This window comes from Haplochromis burtoni, unplaced genomic scaffold (genome assembly GCF_018398535.1).
Source record: "Haplochromis burtoni strain Fernald_Lab_line unplaced genomic scaffold, NCSU_Asbu1 Contig_10, whole genome shotgun sequence".
NCBI lineage: Eukaryota > Metazoa > Chordata > Actinopteri > Cichliformes > Cichlidae > Haplochromis > Haplochromis burtoni.
In genome coordinates, this window is record NW_024582371.1 from 3,877,723 (window position 1) to 3,900,554 (window position 22,832).

A 22,832-nucleotide genomic window follows, 5' to 3' on the forward strand; every position below is an offset into this window, starting at 1 on the left:
AATTAAATCACATGCATCTAGGAGCTTACTAAATAATATCCTGAGTGATCTCAAGGGTACGCCACCCACTGACAGAAAAACACTCTGTTAAAAAACTTGTCTGTAGCGCCACCTTGTGGTTTTTATTCACTAATGAACTCCTCAGGAGTTCATGCTGTGAGCTTTTGCTTGCAGTACAAGCGGCTGGTTAGGACTTGTAGTGATGCAGAATGAGTGCATTCAAAGTAATTCCAGTAAATTTCAACCTCGTGGTTTATATATTTTTTAAATGCACAAACATTGTGTAACAATTACAGCTTTCATAGAGTGTTTCACACTTTGTGCCCATGGCCATCATCTATTTCTGTGGTCCCAGTTATCTGTGACAGTCTTCAGGAATGGTCCGGACTATATTACAACCTCTTCCCTCCCCCAGAAGCTGTGCTAAAGTAACAGCTGATGTCAGTCCTGCTTAAAGACACACACACATATGAACACACATGCACACAGACCACACTGGCTACTCGGTCAAAGAGAGCCAGCCAAAGGGGAGTAGGGCTCCTGCACCTTCCTCTCCCTGCGACACATCAGCACTTGGCACAGAGGAGGCTCCATACCACGCTTCACAAATCCACAATCCAAGCCTTTAATCCCAAGTTACAGCAGACTTAAAAGGGGAGGGCAGTTATCTAACTCTCTCAGCACCCCCATGTGCCTGCTTGGATCATGGAGCTGCACTGCCTTCCTACTGATACCCCCACCACAGCCAGCTCCTGCTCCACGGATCCCCCGTACGACAACTGCCCACCTTTTGGCCAGCGAGAGAGAGCCAGGGAGAAGGAAATGGAGAGTGGAGTTGTGTGCCCTGCTGTAACCAGACTCCCAGGCCCCCAGAGCCCACTGCCTGGTCTGGCCCCAGCTGTGGCTGAGGTTCAGACAGTGGTCGGTGGGGGAAGAGGGCCTGGCATTTGGCCAGCTCACAGCTACTGCAACTGTAAAGAAGGCCTGGGAAGACAGGCCTGGGAAGCAGAGCTAAGCAGAGGCATAAACACAGCAAGAGGAGGAGACAGAGGAGGAGAACAGGGGTGTAGCTGGGGAGTTCATGTGAACCAAAGCCCAAGCCCATCACAGAGTGAGGAGCACCGGAGCGCTCTGTCTCTGTATGATAATCTCCCTGATGCTGAAACATCAAACAGCCTCCAGGACTTTGACACAGAAACAAGCCTCCAGGAACACTTGCAGGAGCAGATGCACAAAGCTGTAGCATCCAAACAAATCCAGGGATCGATGGAGGACGACTGTGCGACTGAAAAGATGCTCAGTAAAAGATGTTCTAGCAACCAGGACCAGAAACCAGACCAAGATGAGGAGCATGAACCGGAGCTAGAGCTGGACTCAGGATCCTGTAGATTAACAGAAGGGGACCTGATGCAGCATCACCACCTCCCTACGTCGCTTCCTCCACATCTTACACAAAATTCCACTCAGATGCGTCAAACCAAGTGTCACGACCCACCGCTGTGGCCTCCGGCTGATGTCAAACAGCCAAAACAGACATCGTCTCCCAGAGTGCCCCCTCCATTACCCCTGGCAGACCCCTCTGCCAGTGCTTTACGCAGCCTCCTCACCAGCCTGCAGCACCAGATAATGAAGCAGAGAGAAGAATATGAAGCACGGATAATCAGGTAACGTCAGCTTGTTTTTCTTTGTCCTACATTTTCTATTTATAAATCCCCAACAAAGATTAATTATGCCATGTGAAACAATATGAAGTGTCTTAAAATGTAACGTGGTGATGCTTTTGGCTTTAATATTAGCATACACTTACAGCTCAATGACTTTAAGAATTTTCCAGCCTGTGGTGTATTTTCAGTGAAGGGTAACACACTGTTCCCAGGCAAAGAAAGTGTGTACGTGTGTCCACTCAGCTGTGCTGGTGTGGTCCCTCAGTTGACTCCAAGCTTCACCCTACATCCTGTTTGGTTCACAGATCAGCGAGAGCCGATTCAATTTTGTCATAGTTTCCCACGGATCTCCTCATGATGTGCTATGATGGAAATGCTGCTTGTATACACACGAAACTGCATTTTGGATAACCAAAGTTGGGATTTGGGATTTTTAGTCTGGAAATGGATGTGCATCTATGTTTGTGGAAAAATACTGGCAAATTAAGAAGAAACCTGCTTTTTTGTTGCCATCTAGTTAGCCAGCAAAAAAAAAAAAAGAAGCACAGCCCGTGTGCATGACATATAGACCAGCTCATGACAGTGGAAAGAGAGCTAATTTAAGGGGCCATGCTGCTGACCTAGACACAACACATACCTCACTTATTACTGATATAGATAGACCAACACTCAGAGTAAGGTAATGCATTGGTAGTAGTGGAGATGACAATCCTTTTAGCTCAATAAGGATGGTACGAAAAGTCACAAAAGACAGCTTTAACTCTGCACACGAAGCTTTTGAACTATCCGTTCAGCTGTGATTTACCCCCTTCTTGATTTCTTCGTTTTTTGCATATTAGTCACAGTTGCATGTTTCAGAGCATCAGGCAAATTTTAATATTAGATGAAAATAACCAGGGTAAACACAAAATGCAGTTTTAAAATAACCATTTTATTAATTAAGGGGGGAAAAGCTATCCAAAATTGTGTAAAAAGAAAAAAGAAAGCTCAATTGCTCCCTAAACCTAATAACTGGTTGTGCCACCCTTTGGAGCAAGAACTGTAATTAAGCATTTGGAATAATTGGCAATGAGCCTTTCACTGTGGACGACTCTGATCCACACCTCTTTGTAGAGTTGTTTTAATTCAGCCACACTGGAGGGTTTTCAGGCATGGACAGCCTGTTTGAAGCCATGCCAAAGCATCCGAGTTGGATTTAGAACTGGACTTTGACTAGGCCACTTCACTACCTTCATTCATTTTGGCTAATCATCATGCTGCATAACCCAAGTGTGAACGGATGGCCGGACATTCTCCTTCCGGATTTTCAGTAGTTACAGCAAGTCATCCAGATGCTGAAGCAGCAAAACAGCCCCACACCATGACACTACCACCACCGTGTAGGACTGTCGATATGACGTTCCTTTTATGAAATGCTGTCGTTTTTTTTGACAGATGTAACAGGATGCAAACCTTGCAGAAAGTTTAACTTTGCCTCATCAGTCCACAGAATATTTTCACAAATCATCAAGATGTTTTTTGTTCTGTTTTTTCAAATGTGAAACAAGCCTTTTTCTTTCTGATCAGCAGTGGGTTTCTCCTTGGAACTCTACAATGGAGGCCATTTTTACCCAGTTTCTTTCTTATTGCTGAATCATGAACTCTGACTTTAACGGAGGCAGGTGATGCCTGCCGTTCTTTAGATGTCGCCGAGGTACTCTTGGAGTAACTTTGGTAGGTCAGCCATCACTGTTCCATGTTTTCTCCATTTGTGGATAAAGGCTCTCTCTGTTGTTCACTAGTCCCAAAGCCACAAAAACAGCTTTGTAATCCTTTCTTGCTGGGCTTTTTTTTTTTTTTTAATAAATGTATTACTGTTTGAAACAAGTTAGCCTACTTCAGTTTGTCAGATTCTATTTAAGTGACTGCTTAGTTTAACACATATGGTAACAATGAGGCCTGGAGGCGCCCTGTGAAACTGAATTGGGCTTCCCAGAAAGTGTGGTTAATCATAGTTAAGTCATGATTTAATAAGCTGGCAGTGTTACTTTTTCATACAAGGTCAAGTAGGTTTGGATAGTGTTTTTCCCCTTAAAGGAAATCATTTAAAAAGTTTTTTATTTTCACTCCGGTTACCTTGGATATTAAAATGTGTGTACTTTTACACAGGACTGCAATGATGCTGTTGATATAAGGAACAATCCAGTAATCCATCCTGTCATTTTTAAATAAATTAAAAATAAATTTGTATCCTTCACACTATTCTTATCCTTTTTAACTTTAATATTGCTTCTCTTTTCCTCCTCACGTCATCAGTCTGGAGCAGAGAAATGAAGAGCTACAGATGGAGGTAGTTCGTCTGAAAACAAACCTCGCACAGCAGCGGCACTGGTACCAGGTTGTGCAGGCGAAGATCGTGGAATCTGAACGGGCACGGGCTGCCGCGGAAGCACACAACACCACGATGCAGAGGGAGATGGAGCAGTTTTTCGACATCTTTGGAGAGCTCAACAACGAGGAAAAGAAAACAGAACACATTGTGCAGAGCTTTTGAGAAAGCTTATGATACGAGCAGTGAGTGCAAAGAGTAGGAAATAAATGCACAAGATGAGCTGGTCATTACACTCTAACGAGGGTCTTTTATCACTATGTCACTAATAAAGCAATGTACAGTCATTTCCTCATGAAGAATCTGAGAATTGCACAAAACAGCATCAAAGAAAGAAAAATAATCACTGATGTCCACTTTATTAGCTGAGTATGGGCAAAAGATGTTGGCCAAAAGGTCATATTGTGGTCATTGCAATCACAGAGGACATCTCTGGAAATAAAAGGAGGAACAAACCGAGATGTACAGTGTATACAATGGAGTATTTTCTTTTAAAAACATAGGAAACACATGAGATAACCTGAGCAACGTGATGCTCAGTCCTTATCTGCTAAGATTTGGAGAGTTGGATGGCCACTCCTCAGGTCATTTAAGGCATGACTGAAAGAATAAGGTCATGGTTGTGTACAACATAGTGCATAAGTTCTCCATAGTGTCTTCTTTCTGCATGTCCATCACATGTGCAATCAGTTATGAAAAAAAAGTTTAAAAAAAAAAGAACAAAGTGGGGGGCGCAGTATCTGCACAGTCCATTTTCAAGGTTTATCTTTCTTTCAGTTGAACTCAGGACTCCACAGTCTCACCCACGCTTAAACCACAGCATGTCTGCTTTCTCTCTGGGAACTTTTAAAAAACCTGGACAGCTGGGTCAGATTATCCAAAGGAGAAAAATAAGGACGAGTGCTGCACAGCATTTTCTCATAAAACATACAACACACATGTAAGGCCAAAAAACCCAAAACAACAACAACAACAAAAAACAAACCCTCGTAAAACTACAACAGCTCCCTAACTCTAAAAGCTTTCTGAACTAAGAACGGAAACGTACTGTGAGTGAAAGAATGCTCTTGAATGCATTTCTTTGTATAGCAAGAACTACAATTTCTTACAGGTGTGAAGCCTTCATGCAGGTTAAAACGTGTCGTCTGATTTCATGATTCATTGTGTAACTTTTCCAGCACTAATGGAATGGTTTAAAAAAAAAAAAAAAAAAAAGAGAGACAGAAAAAAAGACAAAAGGGAGCAGTCCACACATTTGTCAATGAAACGTTTTGACAAGAGGCTTAATTCCCACGGGCGTCACTGTGGTTGTGTGCAACACTCTGCAAGAACACACAAAAATAAATACAAGTATCTTGTTTTGCCTCTTCCGGATGTACAGGATTACGATTTTTCTTTTTTTTGATGTACACACTGATAGTCAGTACCGTAAGTCAAATAAGGGTGATTGCAATATATATATATAGATATAGATATATGTAGCTCCACAGACATGTTGAATTTCTTAACCAAACAAGCACATCCTATCTATTTGTAATGAAAGGGTCTACAGCCACTATGAGTGACATCTTTACATACAGTACATTGTATCGGGAAATAAACAGTAACACTGCAATCACAGCTTCCCCTCGCTGTCATGGGGAAAAGCTTAAAACCAACATCACTCAAGCCAATTAATTATTCAATTAAAAACAAAAACACTGTGCAGAACGCACCGCTGTAGAGATCTGCAATACTTTTGATGAAACTTTTGATCAGTGTTTGATCACGATTGATGCCATCAGTTTATGGTAAGCTTTTGTTCTTTGTGGCGTAACATGCACTAGAGCAGGTCGCAGTGGGATGCTTGCCTGCCCCGATTTCATGACGATGACCTCTGGTCTCGAATTGCTAAAAAAATAAAACTTTTAAAATACAGGCGTACAAAAACAAACGACTCCCCCACCTACTACTGGCAAATCAATATGGATGCATATACCGCATATAGGCAGGTGATCAAGTAAAACAATGGAGAAAACAGAGAGCACAGGTATCTTTTACCTGCAGGCAGCAGTTCCAACGACAGAGCGGGTAACAAATTAGAAAAATAAACCTGTCCATTGAGACTAAAGAGAAAAAACTAAAGACATAAAGGGACAGAACAAGTGTATGTGGAGTTAAAAAACAAAGAAAAGAAAGGATGATGATGGCTGTTAAGCCCCTTTCAGACATGTACCCTCTCCTGACGGTGTCTGAACATGTTTGCTTCATGTATTCAAACCTGTGATGGCAAATCTCCTGGGTCAGACCTCGTAACAGTTACGTAACACTTCCAGCACGGCACAAGACTAAGAGCATGCAGGACATTAACGGTAACGAACACCAAAAGGTGTGCCGCGAACGCGTCTTTGTGAGTTGCTCAGCTCACAAGAGAACGCCCTAAACAATAAAATATGTGCATATTAACATTTTAGCTCATAAACTTGGTTTGCAATAAGATTAAAACATTCCTCATTTTCATTATTCCCACTCATGAAGAAAGAGATTTGTTTTGGAGCCTGTGTGGGAAGGTTTTTCTCAGCAGCGCACGCACGCACAGAGTACCCCTGTTTGAGAACAACTCGCTCAAGAATGTGTTTCCGCTTAACTAAAGGCAATGCTGACAGTATTCAGGCATGTCATGTTTGTTGGTTTGAATCCATGAAAACACCGATGTAAAACTGACCGATGTCTGAAAGATTGTGCTGTCACTTTAACAGATTGCTGACTTCACCAATGTTACATATTCCATGTCTGAAAAGGGCTACTGATGTTTGGAGAGCGAAAACTGGAGATGGCAGGCAGGCAGACAGAGAGAGATGTGTGGAAAATGTCTGTGTTCAGTGATTCTCGTCCAGAGGTCCTGTCAGTGTGTCGATGCTGCTGCTGTCTGTGTCTGAGGCCAGGGTTTGCTCTGTGGACATGGACGAGATATCGTTGGCTGAAGAGGACTGGGAGGCCGAACCTGACACCACATCTGACACATTAAACACAAAAACAACAGACAGAACAGGAAATTTAGCTGCATATGGCAACAACATTTACACTTCCTAGTACATTGTTACTGGAACATCCACTCACAGCCGCTCTATTAGGTATACTGTACCTGTTAAACTGATAATGCAAATACCTAATCAGCCAATCGCATGACAGCAACTCAGTGCATTTAGGCATGCAGACATGCTCAAGACAACCTGCTGAAGTTCAAACGGAGAATCAGAATGGGAAAGAAAAATGATGTAAGTAACTTTGAATGTGGCATTATCATTGGTGCCAGAGTAGTCTGAGTGTTTCAGAAACTACTGACCTACACAACCATCTCCAAGGTTTACAGAGAATGGTTTGAAAAATAGGAAATATCCAGCAAGCAGCAACTGAGGCTACAATTAACATGGGCTTACCACAGGTTTGAAAAATGTGACATTTAGATGGTAGAGTCAGAATTTGTCGTCGACAACATGAAAGCATCCTGCCTTGCATCAACAGGTCAGGCTACTACTTTTGATGTAATAGTCTGGAGCATATATTCTTGGCACACGTCGAGCACCTTAGTACCAATTAAGCATTATTTAAACATCACAGGCTACCTGAGGACTCTTGCTGACCATGTCCAGTGTATCCCTCTTATACTAGCTTCTTCTGCTAACAATCTCGAGCTGCTTTCTTGAACATGACAGCAAGTTCACTGCATTCAAACTGTCTACACAAATGGGCCAGATCGCAATCCAGGAGAGCTTCTTCGAGATGTGGTGGAATGGGAGACTCACATCATGGACATGCAGCCGACAAATCTGCAGGAACCGTGTGAGGCTATCAAAGCAATATGGACCACAATTCCTGAGAAATGTTTCCAGCATCTTGTTGAATTTATGCAACGAACAATTAAGGACAGTTCTGAAGACAAAAAGGCAGTCCGGCAACGTACCACCAAGGTATACCTAACGGAGTGCATGTGTCCACAATGGCACATTTAAGGATACCCGTCTTATGGCCCATGAGAATGCCAGCAGACTCCTTAGCTACAGTAGGGCATTAAGATACGTAGTTGTTTTAAGAGTATTGTACTGAAAGACAATATTTAGGGACAACTACTGTTTCCACTGCTGCATACTGACATATGTGTGTGTGAACGAAAAAAATAAATAAATAAATAAATATATCCACATACATGTACACACTGTTCTAGGACCCTTTTGCGCCTTGTGAACATCAAAGTGAGTGTTTGTTTTGGTGAAGCTGTCAGTGTGAAGCGTTTTTCAAACAGTGACACGTCCAGTGAGGCTGCAGCTTTGGGCTTATGCTAACAATTTTGGGCTGATAGAGGAAAACTTTGTACCTGAGCAATCTTCTTTCATTAAACCATTCTTGTTCCTCTCCTCCCAGTCAATCACCTCTTCATAAATAAGTTCTGTGGAGAAACAGAACAGGTTAATGGCTTTCAGTGGTGACCACACTCATGCCTGCACGTTCAACACAAAAGCAACAGCAACAGTAGAACAGCAGTTGCCCGGTATGGTGCGCTGCTGGTTTGCTTCTCTAGAGGTCAGTGTATCCCACCTTTCCACTGCTCAATAGTGTGCTCTCTCTCTTCCAACTGCTTGTCAGAAATCTGTGGAGGAGGCTGTGAAACAAAAGGAAATGTCACACACAGCCGCAGCACTGATGAAGTTTGCCACAAATTGAGGGGAACTGCTTGCTCACCGCGTCGGCCTCTGCCGGGTCGTACCACACGTGAATGTAGGGGTGATTAAGAGCTTCTTCTACAGATATGCGGCACTCGGGATCAATGACTAGCATTTTGGAAAGCAAGTCCCGTGCTTGACTTGCTGTTATGACAACACAGGAAGGGCAGGATTACTATGGAAACAGGCTTATGACATCATTAAATTTAAGTATTCTGTTTGACAATTCAATATTGTCCCTGATGGTGTTTGGCCAACATGTCTGTCAATGTCAAGATTTGTTCCGTTTTATTTAATGATGTGACCTCTTAAACGACAACATTACACCGCAGAGTTTTACTAAATCTATGCAGTACAGGAGTATCATTGGATACTAAAAATAACACTCTACATAAAGAGAGTATCAAAAATTCTTACTCTTCAATTTGTCATGTTCTGACTCAGAAGGGAAGGCCCAGTCTGGGAAAAGCTCGGCAAAGCTGACGCCAGGATACTGTGGCTTGTTCATCACATAGTTCCTCACAGTCTCCATCAGTCGGTTCATAAACTCTAGACTGGGTGTGCCCAGAATCTCAATCACCTTATTCCACTGGTCGATGTCTAGAAAACACACTTGTTATGGAAATCTCCAGTAAATTGATGGGCCTGTGCACATGTAAGCATGTACCTGTGACTTTTAAATGTGCTATAGAAATAAAATTGAAATTGAAATTGAAAAGAACAGATGAAAAGGTACAGAATAGATCCGACATGTACACTAAATAATTTTGTATGAAAGCTAGCAAAGGTAAGCCTTAATTCACCAAAGCATAGGAGAGATGAAAATTTTGACCTTACAGGATTACCAATTATTACCATTCACACTCAGATTAACAAGAATTTGTGCTCTAAAGAAATGTAAATGCATCAAATAGATGCTGAGTCATTTACTGTCAAATAACTACAAAAGCAATGATTCATATTGAGAAGCTACAGATGTAACCACATCATGGCAACATATAAAAAGTCCCTAATCTGGGAACAATGGGTATCTGTCCAAATCCATCAGGTGGATATTGGCCAATTTCAGTTTAGGTTAATTTAGCCACTCTGTTAAGTGAACAGAGCAGTATTACAACCTGAAAAACCATTTTAGCATGGCTAAAAATACAGATGTGCACGGTCTGTTGACTTACTTCTGCTCAAGGCAATTACTTCAAAGGATGGGAAGCAATCTATCATCGACTCACACTTGTGCCCAGCATCCATTCTCAGCTAGTCGGGTGTGAATGCAAAGGGGAAGCTGGGAGCTAAGAGGCAGCTTACATATGTAACAAGAGAGATTAATATTTATTGAAGAGAAACGGGAATTAGAGCCTGACCTATAATGGATGTATTAGGAGTAAAAACTTCTCTAAATTATCAGTGGGTTGTGATCTGTAAAATAAATATTTCCTATCAGTGTATAATGAGTTAGACTCTGCAGAGAAAACACAAAACTTTAAGTTTAAACTCAGCCCGAGTGTTTTGTAAATCGTAAATTCAACAGCTGAGAAGATGCGAGTGTGCCGGGAGACCCACAAGACTAGAAATATTTGATAGAGTGTGAATGACGATGGAGGAGGAGGGACAACAACTGGCACAGAGACGATGAGAGCTGCGAAGGATACGATCAGTGCCCTGGAAGATGACGCTGCCCTTTACCATCTCTCCCATGATACACCCCACTGACCAGATGTCCACTGGGAACAGAAAACGCACAAGCACGCACAGATGCACACAAACACACACACATAACCACACAGAAGAGATATTAACTTAAAAGTGACCAGATAACATCAACTAGATAATACAATCCACGCTGAATGTATAGTAACATAAAGTGACACACAGAATGATGGAAATCATGCTCTATGGATTCAAATTTGAATGAGAAACATTTAAAATGCGAAACACGAGCTCTCATCGGTTTTGGTGCATCTGCCAGCAGAGTCGCGGCCTGAGGCTTTCATCATAGCCATCTTCAGGCTTTTCTTTCTCTCGGAGTCAGTCTCAGCTTTCCACGCCTTTCTCCACAGCCTGGCTTATCAGTTTGCACAGCTGTTGCTCTCTCCCTCATTTTTCATGTGTGTAATTGCACGCACTTAGCAGGACAGGCTGTATTTTGTTTCTCTCTCTCACTCTCCAAGTCGACTGCTTGCTTGTCAGTGGTCGTCAGGGGCAAATACCCATCAGCTCCTCTTTTTCCCTGAAATTCAGCTTCACTAAAAATTAAAAGTTCTCTCTCTGAGAATATCTCCAGAGAATCTACTCCAAGTCCACTCAGCCATTACATAAATGTAAACTCTTGGCAGGTTTCACTCCTATATATGATTGGTCTCACAGCTTAGCTACATTCTTTGAAGAGCAGTTCAAGGACTACTTCCATTTTGCAACCAACTGTTGTGTGAGATGAACAAGAAAGGATACAGTCCTTTCCAGGAAAGAGGACTTTGTGAGAAATCATTTCAGCCATTATGCAGCCAACTGACCACAGGTCCACTGCAGCAGAGTGGTGGTATAGTAAACATATTTGTTAACATCATGCTAATATATCAAGAGTCAAACTTACTATGATGAGTCAAAATCACCATTAAATGTTTCCACTTTGTACATGAGAACCATTGCTAATATACACTCACCTTTCACTTTATTAGGCACACCTGTTCACTGCTCACTAATGCAGATACCCAATCAGCCAGTCACATGACAGAAACCCAATTTAGTCATGCAGACATGCCTCAAGATGACCTGCTGTAGATCATAGTGAGATTCAGAATAGGGAAGAAAGTAGGGCTGGGTTTTGATTATCGATTAAAATCGATTCTGGCTTGGATAACGTGATATTGATTCATTAAAATCCTGAATCGATTTTTAAATATAAATTTATTTTGCCTGAAACGCCAGAATCTCAGGTTAAACCTCACAAAATTTCTACAACCACCAAACAGCTAAAACAGTAAATGAGAGCAGGTACACGGATTCTGCACAAAGATGTAAAAACAAAATGCAGACCCGGCGCATCCGAATCAGTGAGATGTTGCCTTTCTCACGCCGTCGGGGCTGAAAGCAGACTGATTTTGAAGCGTCGGCGGGCGCTTTAGGTTTACGTCCTTTTTGCGCTCGATTCTGAAGCTGCATCTTTTATCTCTCTCCAAACAATATTGACTGAACCAGCAGCCAAAGACGATCCAAACTACGCTTCACATAAACATCGTCACAAATTTCCTCTTACTTTTGCTGTTTTGCTTCCACCATGATAAAAAAAAAAAAAAAAAAAAATCACACTTCATGTAGAGCTCTCTCTCTCCCTCTCTCTAAATCGATAACCAAAACCCACCCCTAGTTATTACCCACCAGTCTACGGTGTCGGTCGCCGTTTGTTTTTGTTTTTTTACTTACTTCCGACAAGAAAGCCTCATTTCTGCTGTTCAATACTGAACAAATTTAAACTTTTTAAAATTATGCAAAATTGCAAAATGCTTAGCTGTGTCTCTAATCAAACCTCTTTGCTCTGCTTCGTTTTTGATCTACTGCACAATATTTTTAAGGTCATCTGCTACAAAAACCCAGACCAGGAAACCCGCCTTCATGTTTTTCTGTGTTTTATCCTCAGTTACTTTGACACAAAGGAATCTGCTGTGATGCTTACACCTTTGATAAAGTCTCACAAGTGTCAGCTTTCTTTTTATAGATATAAAAATATAGATATGTACTGATAAGTGATCAGAATTATAATATTTCTGACTGTCTGAGGCAAAATTTCCCCGATTCAAATCGATTCGGGACCTTGTGAATCGGATTCGAATCGATCCTAGAAATCAGTGACGATAACCAGCCCTAGAAGAAAGGCAATTTAAGCGACTCTGAAGGTGGCGTGGTTTTGGGGCTGCTGATCTGCTGGGAATTTCCCAGTTCTGAAGGTAGAAGGGAGACCAACCAAGTACCAGCAGGGTGCATCTAATAAAGTGTTCAGTGAGTGTTGTTGTTTGGTTTTTTTTTGGGAGCATTAAATTAATCATAAAGTTTAAAAAACCTGGCTTTTCGAGAACATGAAGAACTCCAGGGAGCAGCTTGTATTGATAGTCCTGATGGGTTAAATGATTTTCGGACACGCTACATAAAGTCATGTTAAACAGATTATTAGAAAATAATTATTCTGAAAGAGAGCAGTGTTACATGTTGACCAAGTAGTGTTTAAAAGATTTTTTTAAGGCTGGTTTGTACTCACCATTTTCCTTGTACTTCATACCGAGAATGACCTCCGGGGCACGGTAATATCTGGTCACCACGTACGGGGTCATCATGAAATTAGTGCAGGCTGTCCTAGCTAAGCCAAAGTCCAAGATCTTTAGTGTGCAATCTGACTTAACCACAATGTTACTGGGCTTCAGATCCTGAAGGGGGGAAAAAAATTCGATAAATCTTTAGGAAAACAGGCACAATAATCTTAAAGTTGACAAGCAGATGGAAACGTAATACAACCATTTTAACCACTTTATAAAGTTAACTTTGGAAGAATTATCTAAATACAAAATGAATAATGTTATTTCAGAATCAAAGATATACTCATTGGCTAATGCTAAAATACACAAAACAAGCAAAAGTTTAAATAAATGCAATTTTTTTCATGTATTAATAAATATTAAAGAGCTGTCAGGTTACAGACACAACATGGGAAACGTTACACTTTTAAGCGCTATTTAAGTATTAAGTTACTGTGTTTTCAGACTGACTCTTTTAGCCAGCAACACATTTACTGCTTGCACTTACCCTGTGGATTATGCCAGCAGAGTGCAGGTGCCTGATTCCACAAAGGATCTGGTATAGCAGGTAGGACATCCTCTCGTGGTCTAGGTCCATATGGATCACCTGGCATAGGCTGGCATCCATTAGCTCCATCACCAGATACCTGAGAGGAGGGGAACAAGTGCAAACTGTGTTTGTGTGCTACTGTGCGAGAGCTACAAGTGGAAAGAAAAGAAACAAAATAACAGGAATTTAAAAAACAATCAGAAAGAAGACAAAATAAGAAAGCAGATAAAGGAAATGTGACAAAAGCAAAGCGTGAAAAATAGAAACCAGAGAGCGAATGAAAGCCACGCAGAGGATTAGAGAACGTTGGAAAGTAAATAAGAGGATGTTTGTTAAATGAAAAAAGACGCAAAATACTTCAGCTTAAATCTTTGCATGTGAGAGAAAACCAAAGCAGCCAAAAAACACTCGAGTGCCACTCACAGATCCTGAAATTCCTCCAGGGACTTCTGAGGCGTGAATACATTGATCAGACGGATGATCTGCAAGCAGAGAGACAAGCCGTTACTCTACTCTGTTGCTCTCCTACCTACTGGAGAGGCCCAACTAAAGGCACAGCAGGGCTTCTGTTACCCCAAACCAGAAATGTTATATTTAGTCCAAGGAGATGACTTTAACTTAAATTTATATTACATATGTTCTGGCTACCTCTTAATATTAGAAATATTGTCCAACACACGAGAAGATGGAAATTATAAACATTAACATTTTTCTGCCACACCTCGGTTTAACCTTTATCAAATGTTCAACACATTTTATTGCAGGTCGAAAAAGAAGATTTACATTTTTGTGGTTGACACATTTGAGCAGCACCAGCTCCCTGTAGGCGCGCTTAGCGTGGGTCTGGTTCTGAAAGGGCCGACACAGCTTTTTCACTGCCACTGGTATACTGAGGACCGTATCTAGAGCAGAGCTGCAACAGATTTCATTAAAGAAAAAAAAGACAGAGACAAATGTTAGCAAAGAAGAAGCTAAGTGCATCCCAGAGAAAACAGCTTATTCAAAAATTCCTAGTTACACATTCAGTTTCATTCACATTTTAAAAATAGTAAAAATAAAAATATAATTTTTTACGACCCTACTTTAAACATGATCGGGGCTGCACAGAGGAAAATAATCAGGTGTGAAATGTATAGTTTTCAGGGTTTTTATCGGTTTTCAGCGTTATTTTGTTATCGTTTTTATCGTTTACTCTGTTTTCCAGGGTCTTTTTACGTGTGTTATGAATAAATTTTCTTTTTTCCGGTACCGGTACTAGTTTTATTTTGTTATATTTATCCGCGACACCTTAAAGGCTGGTCCATGAAAATATTGTCGGGCATAAACCGGTCCGTGGCGCAAAAAAGGTTGGGGACCGCTGACCTAAACCACAGCAGTTTAACTCTCAGTAAAATGTATTTATATAGCACTTTTCACAGACAGAAATCACAAAGTGCTTCATAATAAAACCTACGAAAATAAAAGTATAACACAACAATGCAAATTAATAGAATACAACATAAAACAGTGCGTGTGAGGATAGATGACTCACGACTGCAGACCAAATCTACCCATGGGTCTGTACCCATAAAGCAACCTGAACCCGAACTGAATGGGGGCAGAGATTTACTGAAACATGTACAAAAACACATTTAAAAACAGTATATGAGTGAAAGGGAGACTATATATAATTCCAACAAGTTTGAAAGTTAAAAATTGAGATGAACATCTTTAAACGTCTACACAGCCTGAGCCACGTAGTCTTCAGGAATAGTTCTCCAGGCTTCTTTAAGTAGATTCAAAGCTGTTCTTTGGATGTCATTTTCCATTGACTCAACTAAGGAAATCTGAATAAATTGTGTTTCTGTCTAACAAAGTGCCTAAAGACACACATTATATTACATTGGTTCTTTGCTAATATGTCTGTTTTGTACACCTAACTTAAGGGATCAACACTGAATCATCCCATAAGATATGTATATGTAAAATATGTATTTTACCTGGTTAATGTGTGTGGCAGGGCATGCTCTGCAGCGCCGCTGCAGGGGAGGCGGACGCACCTGAGCGCCACCCGCAATCACGCCTCGCCGCCTTGACGTCTGCGCTATCTGTGCTGTTGTGTTGGTATGTGTCGGGCTGTGAGCTGAAAAGCTACAACTGGCTGTATGTGTACAGCAACCGTGTGTGAAAAGTGGCCTATAAAGAGGTGCTGAAAAGCATGTTCATGGAAACATCGTCGGTTCTGCCGTGGTATGTTTACAATGGGACTTCTGCTCCTGAACCTCTGCTAACCTCTGAACCTCTGCTAACCTCCAAATAACTTCTGGAGAGGAAAGGATAATGGCTGCTGAAGAAAGAATGCCATTGGTTGAAAAGAGAGGTAAAACGACTTCAGTGGTGTGGAAACATTATGGGCTCGTGGAGTCAGACGTGGATCAAGTAGACATAGTGTGTAAACTTGCTACGGTGTCGTAGCTGCACCACAGAGCAACACTACAAATGTATTCAATCATTTGAAGACCGCTCACAAAGTGACATACGATCAAACAATGAAGGAGCAGCAACTTTAGTTGACATACCTCAATGTCAGTTTGATGCAATTGTGCATTGTGTGGCTGCACAGCTTGCCTTGATGTTTGGTTATTTGTATGCATAAATATTATGCAGTATTTTTAAGTTCACTAAAAATTAATGTTTACATTTTTCATTTAGTTTTCATATTGCTAACATTCGCACTGTTATCAGTATTTGCACACTATTTTATATTATTTTTTGACAATCTTTAAAGCCATTATTCAACACATTGTTATTGTTAAATAAATATTATCAAATAATCGAGATCTCAATTTCAGTGAAAATAATCGTGATTATCATTTTTGCCATAATCGAGCAGCCCTAGTTCACAATAGAGAACAGCTGCTGACATAATGTGGATCTGAAGATCAATAATTGGCCTACCTGGGGTTGAAAGTCTCGATAAATGCACGCCGTTTTGGCGGGTACACCGGCTTCCGCAAGTGTGACGCTTATTTTGAGCAATGAAAAAATAATAGAATATAATTTTATTTTTATATTTCAATATCACAATAATCTTCCAATTTAGAACTACAAGTTAAAAAAGAACTAACATAAATAAAATTCAGCTACTGTAAATACTTCCAGTTTATTTTCCCAAACCACGCGGAACCGCAGGTTGCCGACCCCTGGTGTAAGTGATTTAACAAACAAAAAAACAAAACAAAAATACAAATCTTCTGAAAATGGTCAGGTACATGGACTGGCCTCAAAAAGCAGCCAATCTCCAAAGAAAACCTTTGAAGACCTTCAGAAAGCCTGGAGAAAGATTGCTCAAGAACAGAGCCAGAAAATCTGGCTCCCTGGAAACAAAACAAAGAAATAATGGCTCAGGACTTTTGCACAGTACTCTGCAAGTCTGACATTCAGGGAAATGTATCTAAAATTAAATTCAAGCTCCGTTTGATATAATCAGGTAGCCAATAATGAATTAAGTCAAGGGTGCCAATATTTCTAATCAATAGCTCCAACAAATGTGAGATTTTCAGCTTGGAACAATGATATTGACATAACAGTACTTTTTCCAGCAACATTTACACTCATGATGGAAGCAAAAACACAGCTGACACTACTGATCACATTAACTGTGTCTCTATTTAAGAGTCGCTGCAAGCTGTGACACTTGATAATGAGCCAGCTTATCTAACACCTGACCCCAAAGGGGCTCAACCGATTCAGCAACAATCACTAACATGTGAATTATACAGCGTTAGATCTACACCGTAACCCCATTTTAATCCTACGCCACAATATTCTACGTAACCTACACCTCCTGAGAAATGTAACTACGCGTTAACTTGAATGGTATGGAAGTTTATGGTGTAGGGACAAAAGGAGTTTTTGTTTACTATGCAAGTTAGAATGCAGATTTCCCAAAGCAGTCTAAAGTTTTAACCTGTGCCCATTTAATCAATCAAAGACTGAAAAAAACTTCTTTGTCTTACCAAACAATGCCTTGGGCGCCAGAGCCAATGGGCCGCAGCTGCTGGTAGCGCCTGAGTACAGTGAAGGTGGAGTCCACCACCTGAACACTGTAGAACTGCCCCTCCGCCTCACTCATCCTGCTGAACAGTCAGGACCACCAGCGCTGTCTGCAGGACAAAGGAAAACAAAACAGATGAATATCACCACGTTCTAATCTCATGTACGCTCTCCTCTGTTCTCCGTTTCAAAGTGTGTGAAAAGGGCTGGAGAGGAGCACACAGCACAGCTTAACAGATGAGAGACAGGCTCAGTTGAATGTAGCATTTTATTGAGGTAAAAACCTTGAAAACCTTCTAAAACTAAAGATGAACTTGAGTGTTAGGGCCCAAAAAATATCTAATCCAAGATTAACTTTGACTTGATTTGCATGGAACTTTAAATGCTTTCATTGATTAATTGATAACCTTACGTTTGTCCAATATTTTTTATGATAACAGCAGCATAAGGCTGGAGCTAAAGGCTGAGCCTTTAATGTTTGGTGTACTTGTTAAAACAGAGGAGAGAGAAAGCTAACGGCTTACAGTTCCCTCAGTAAACACGAACATACCACGCACACTCACACAGGCAGCATTTAGCTTGAGTCTCTTCATTATTTCTTGAACTGCATCCAGCTTCACTACAAGTGTGCGTTCAGCTATCAGCACTGGATGAGCACATACGTGTTAATAAATTACACGATGTGTTTGAGTGTTTATAACAAAATATGAAAGTGTTTCTTGGCAATAGTTTATGTGCGCATGTGCATACATCTGTGGGCGAGAACACATAATCGTGTAGCTACGCAACACCAAGCAGTCACGGCTGTTTGTCATTCCTTCAGAAGACAGTCATCAGTTTAAAGCAGACCAATTTTTTTCCGCCTTTAGCGGGGAATAGCGAGACAAGCAATCACTGGATTTCGTGGTCACAGACACAAAGTGCTGACGAGAAAAATAAAGGATGTTTATGATCAAATGGACCAGAAAAAAAAAAACCTGTAAAGCTAAAGTCACTGCAATAAGCAAAGAGCTACATAAGGAATTAGAAAGAGAACTGCTGTCAGATATCAAAGTGTGTGTCTTTAGTTTAAATGTTCAACTGGAGACGGAAACATTTATTTAAAAATTAATCAAAAAGAAAATCTAATGATTGTAGTTCATTCTCCAATAATCAAGAATTAGCGTGCAAATTATTTCAATTATACATTTACCTGAAGGTGATGCGTATTCTGAGTTTTATACAAGGAATACATTTCAAAATTAGCTGGAAGAAGGGGTCACACACCACTGTGCTGCATCACACTCAGTAAATGCCACATTGTTGAATTAAGCTAGGCCATCAGTAAAAGATCACTGTCTGGAGATCAAACTAAGTTCCTTCAAAACCTATACATGCCTCAGCTGGGCCTTTTCCATGCCATGTAAAGCATAACAGCCACTGGTGATTGTTTCTTACTCTCAAACTAAAGGACACTTTTCAAACATGTCCTAAATAATCTCCAGTGCATGTGTGTGTGTAGATTTTCATTGTTCGCTTTGCAGTTTTAACTTCCATTTTGAGATGAAGAAAGAAAGTTATGTGTAAATAATATTACTGGTTGGTATGCACTGGTATAGAGCTATATCAGCCAAACATTGTTATCGACAAATAAGGCGACATTTACTGATGGCACTGGTCCACGTCTCTGCTTGCCATTGTATATGATTGTTTATTTCCTACTGTGGTTTGCTATGACTTATTTGCCTGCTTGTAGGCCGGGGTTTTTGCCCATGAACAAACACTTGGAAAAAGCCTTCACGTGTAGGAGGTACCGATCTGCAACCTTGCCATTAGTCAGATGAAAAATGAATCCTTCTCAGTTACTTTCTTCCTCTGCCTGTCTCCTCTCTTTCAAACATAAATCCAGCTGGCTCTCTGACTACACCCAAAGGAAAAACTCCAAAGACCTTTACTTCCTTCATTCTTTTTGTTTTTCACAACTTCTTTGGCTTTGTCCTTTTCCTATTGTGCTACTAACATCCCCCTCAATTGCCTCGTTCCTATGGCCTCCTCACAGATATCTCCAATGATGGTCCTGACAGATATATATTTTCATGACTGCTGTGACTGACACGCAAGCTGAGCTTTTCTGTTTACATACATGTAAAACGTAGGTACAGGCAAAGCAGCATGCTAATACCAAAGCTGTACTGCACGTCTCAACAGCACAGATCTTAGGCCACAGGACACAAACACCTTCTGCTAAAAAATACAGAAAAGACTATTTTAGCCTCACTGACAACAGCATTTTGAGATATTTATATTTTTTCATATAAGAGCTGGTGTGCAGCTTTTGCAACACACACATCAAGTTAAAGCATGCTCTGAGGAGACCATTACTTATAACCAAAACCACTGTAGCTTCATCAGTCACCTGGTGCCAGGTTAGTCACAACTACTGGGTCATTCTAAAGTCGATTCAGCACAAACACTGACAGGGAACAACTGTTTGATTAAAGCTACATACCGCTCAGAAAGCCAAACAGAAACATAGGCAGACACCTGCCACAGTTCTGGGCAGCAGGCTCTGAGGAATTTATTTAAAATCAAAGGGGAAATCGATCGTGTGGAAAAAAGTTCCCCAGAGATTCCTCAGCAACTGTGGGTTCACTAACAGGAAGAGACATCCCAGAACAAACTGCTTATGAATGATACCATTAATCATTACTAGCCAAGGTTAAGGGCGACACTGATGCAGCTGATCCTGTGAATGCAGATAAACTGCTAAAACACTTTATCAATCACTACAGAGAAAACAAACAAAACACTGCTTTAGGTTGATTATTTTAAAAAGGATGATTAAACCATGTTAACCACAAAACTGCCTATTAATCTCAAAGCTTACAGGGAACACTGTCATCAACAGTGTCTCCATTTTTCCCCTCAGACTGAATTAAAGGTAGACGTAGCTACTATGACATCATCCACTGGTTTGTGAAGTCCTGTTTTAACTCCTTTCCACATAAAGACGAGATTTAATGACCTCACCCGTACCCTTAATGGTGAGTTTCGATACCTCAGTATATATCAATAAACCCGATGACCTCACTAATGATGCACACCCAGTCATTTTGTTCTATAAGCAGGCCTGAAATATGACAGAATCCGTTCAGAAAAGAGCTTCAAGGGTTACTTGTAGTAAGAGTAAAAGCCTCGAGCCGAGTGTTTTCGCCGTGTCATATCTGGTTGGTGTTTTGAAAAGAGATGTGACAAGCGAGGGGTGAGTCTGACAGTGACACCGCAGGCTCAATAAGCACACCGTGTGTGATCCTCCTTTCTGAAAATTAGAATACCCAAAATTTACTAAATGGAGTTTATGTTGTATCGAAGATATGAGCGACTGAGCTCATTATGTCATCAGGAAAGTGTTTACAGAGGTCAAGCCTGAGGTCTGTTTTCCCGTAAACTTCTGCAGAACCGGAAAACACTGGTATCGGGGCCCTTGTGGCCATTGTTCACACATTCTCACTTACACAGTTATATATATTTACTCCCATAAATCAAGGCAGAATATAATCAACCAGTTGGGGAATATTACCTATTATACAAACCCTCCTGTGTACTATAGAGATTGAAAATGTGACGTCAACAGCGGAAAACACCAGCCCACGTAGCCATTTGAAAAAAAAAAAGAAAAGGCTTAAGATACTTCTCAGTTGGTTTCACTTTTCAGGCCTGGAAGCTTTATTAATTTAATTTTTTTAACTGTTTTCTATGCAGCAATAGTTTATCAGAATCAGAATAGTATAGAATATCCAGTTTAGCTGGATGTTTTCTTAGTGCAAACAGTGTTACAGTTTTATGCCTGAGAAAATGTACTCAAATAAACTGTAAAGAATACAGTTATCTGGAATATGAATGAAAAGATGGGGGTTAGGTACTCTTTCTCTTACCTGATGATACTTATTACACTAATCCATATTTATGCAATGGTATGATGATCAAAGAGTTGATGAGAGAAGTGACCTTCACACAAGCATCATGGACCTCAACCAAAGCTCGTGGCAGTGACTGTTCAGTTCAGTCTAGTCCAGGCTTGGGGGTCTGACGTGGCCTAGACTTGGGAGTTAAGATGGGGAGTCAGTGAGCTGGCTATGAGATCATATTAGCATGGCCTGAAGCCTCAGCATCTCATCTCGATGTAGCAGAGTTACAAAACACAGCAGGGATGGGTAAAACTACACGGGAGTCTACTGCTGCTGAACTAGACACACCAAATTAGTCTTTGAGAGCAGTCTCCCGGGGAAGAAGAAGGATGCAAATTAAAACACAGCAAACTTGGACACACTCGGAACATCCATGTGATCCCACTAAAAAGTTCAGTGCGCACAAAGTGGCTGAATCACTGACGGGCTCGCCTTGCCAATGACATGCCAGAAAAACCTAGCTTGGGCTGTGAAAAAAAAAATCCCCTTAGTTTTCATTGCATCTGCACCTGCGCTTGTGGTGACTGTGGTTAAGGTTTGTGAGCAGGCCTACACAAATGTCATTAATTTGGGCTACATGTGTGTTTTCGAGGCTCTGTGGGTAAGGTATGCGCACTGACAGCTAGACGACGTGAATTTTTAGCATTTCATAGCGCCACACGCCTGCTCTACAACAGACACACACACACACACACACACACACACACACACACACAGTGAGGTATGAAGTCACCCGGGTATGACACACCGTGGCCGCAGCACTGTTGGCACTCGGTGCTTTAACACAGTCAGAAACCATCGGTTTACACAGCTAAAGTTACACCAGCATTAACGACATCTGACTTTCCAAAACCTCAGTAAAGGTACGAAGTTAGCAGGGCCTACACTACCATTGTTTTTCAATTCTGTGGGCAGCAATGCGGTAGTCAGGCTGAACTGTAAGCTCCGGCGGACTAGAGAACGGGCAGCAGGAGGCAGCTGCTGCGGCGAGACCTACCTTCTCCCTTCGCCTCTCCCAGGGCACTCCCATGCATCGAAAATATAGATAAAACACCCCCCGAGCTCCTCAGGCACAACCTGGGCTTGGAAAAGTTGAAAAGGACGGTCGGCCCGGCTGTCACGAATGACAGACCTTCCTTTAGTTCCTAGCTAACTCCAGCGGCAGCACGGACGGACGGGTGCGGAGGAAGGGAACGCCACAACAAGCAGAGACCCAGCACAAGCATGACGTCATCACGCAGAGTTTACGTGGGCGCAAAGTTTTTTTTTCTTCGGAAAACTTGGA

At 41.2% G+C, this 22,832-nt stretch overlaps 2 protein-coding genes across 3 annotated transcripts; one reads left to right on the forward strand and one right to left on the reverse strand.

The window, feature by feature from the left end:
* Positions 1-335: 335 nt before the first annotated feature.
* Positions 336-4,773, forward strand: si:ch211-247j9.1. Its single transcript, XM_005921159.3, has 2 exons — positions 336-1,664; positions 3,960-4,773. The coding sequence occupies exons 1-2, from the start codon at positions 706-708 to the stop codon at positions 4,195-4,197; spliced, it is 1,197 nt and encodes a 398-aa protein (XP_005921221.1). The 5' UTR covers positions 336-705; the 3' UTR covers positions 4,198-4,773.
* Positions 4,373-22,766, reverse strand: mapk9 (mitogen-activated protein kinase 9). 2 transcript variants are annotated; one of them, XM_005921161.3, is made up of 12 exons: positions 22,545-22,766; positions 17,564-17,710; positions 14,349-14,478; positions 13,989-14,047; positions 13,524-13,662; positions 12,982-13,147; positions 11,181-11,252; positions 9,150-9,332; positions 8,752-8,876; positions 8,608-8,671; positions 8,387-8,458; positions 4,373-7,027 (listed from the first exon to the last, which is right to left on the reverse strand). In XM_005921161.3, the coding sequence occupies exons 2-12, from the start codon at positions 17,677-17,679 to the stop codon at positions 6,891-6,893; spliced, it is 1,263 nt and encodes a 420-aa protein (XP_005921223.1). In that variant the 5' UTR covers positions 17,680-17,710; positions 22,545-22,766; the 3' UTR covers positions 4,373-6,890. The 2 variants fall into 2 exon arrangements, with proteins under 2 accessions (XP_005921223.1, XP_005921222.1); XM_005921160.3 differs by lacking the exon at positions 11,181-11,252 and adding an exon at positions 10,382-10,453 and having other exon boundaries at positions 22,545-22,765.
* Between the last annotated feature and the right edge of the window lie 66 nt (positions 22,767-22,832).

Bases quoted from the DNA above. Each gene is read 5' to 3' on its own strand.
- si:ch211-247j9.1 (XM_005921159.3), top strand. From the start codon at position 706: ATGGAGCTGCACTGCCTTCCTACTGATACCCCCACCACAGCCAGCTCC. The intron at 1,665-3,959 runs GTAACGTCAGCT...TCACGTCATCAG, and splicing joins TATGAAGCACGGATAATCAG to TCTGGAGCAGAGAAATGAAG.
- mapk9 (XM_005921161.3), bottom strand. From the start codon at position 17,679: ATGAGTGAGGCGGAGGGGCAGTTCTACAGTGTTCAGGTGGTGGACTCC. The intron at 13,148-13,523 runs GTAAGTGCAAGC...TCCCCCCTTCAG, and splicing joins CTGCTGGCATAATCCACAGG to GATCTGAAGCCCAGTAACAT. The intron at 11,253-12,981 runs GTGAGTACAAAC...ACTCTGCTGCAG, and splicing joins TATGAAGTACAAGGAAAATG to TGGACCTGTGGTCAGTTGGC.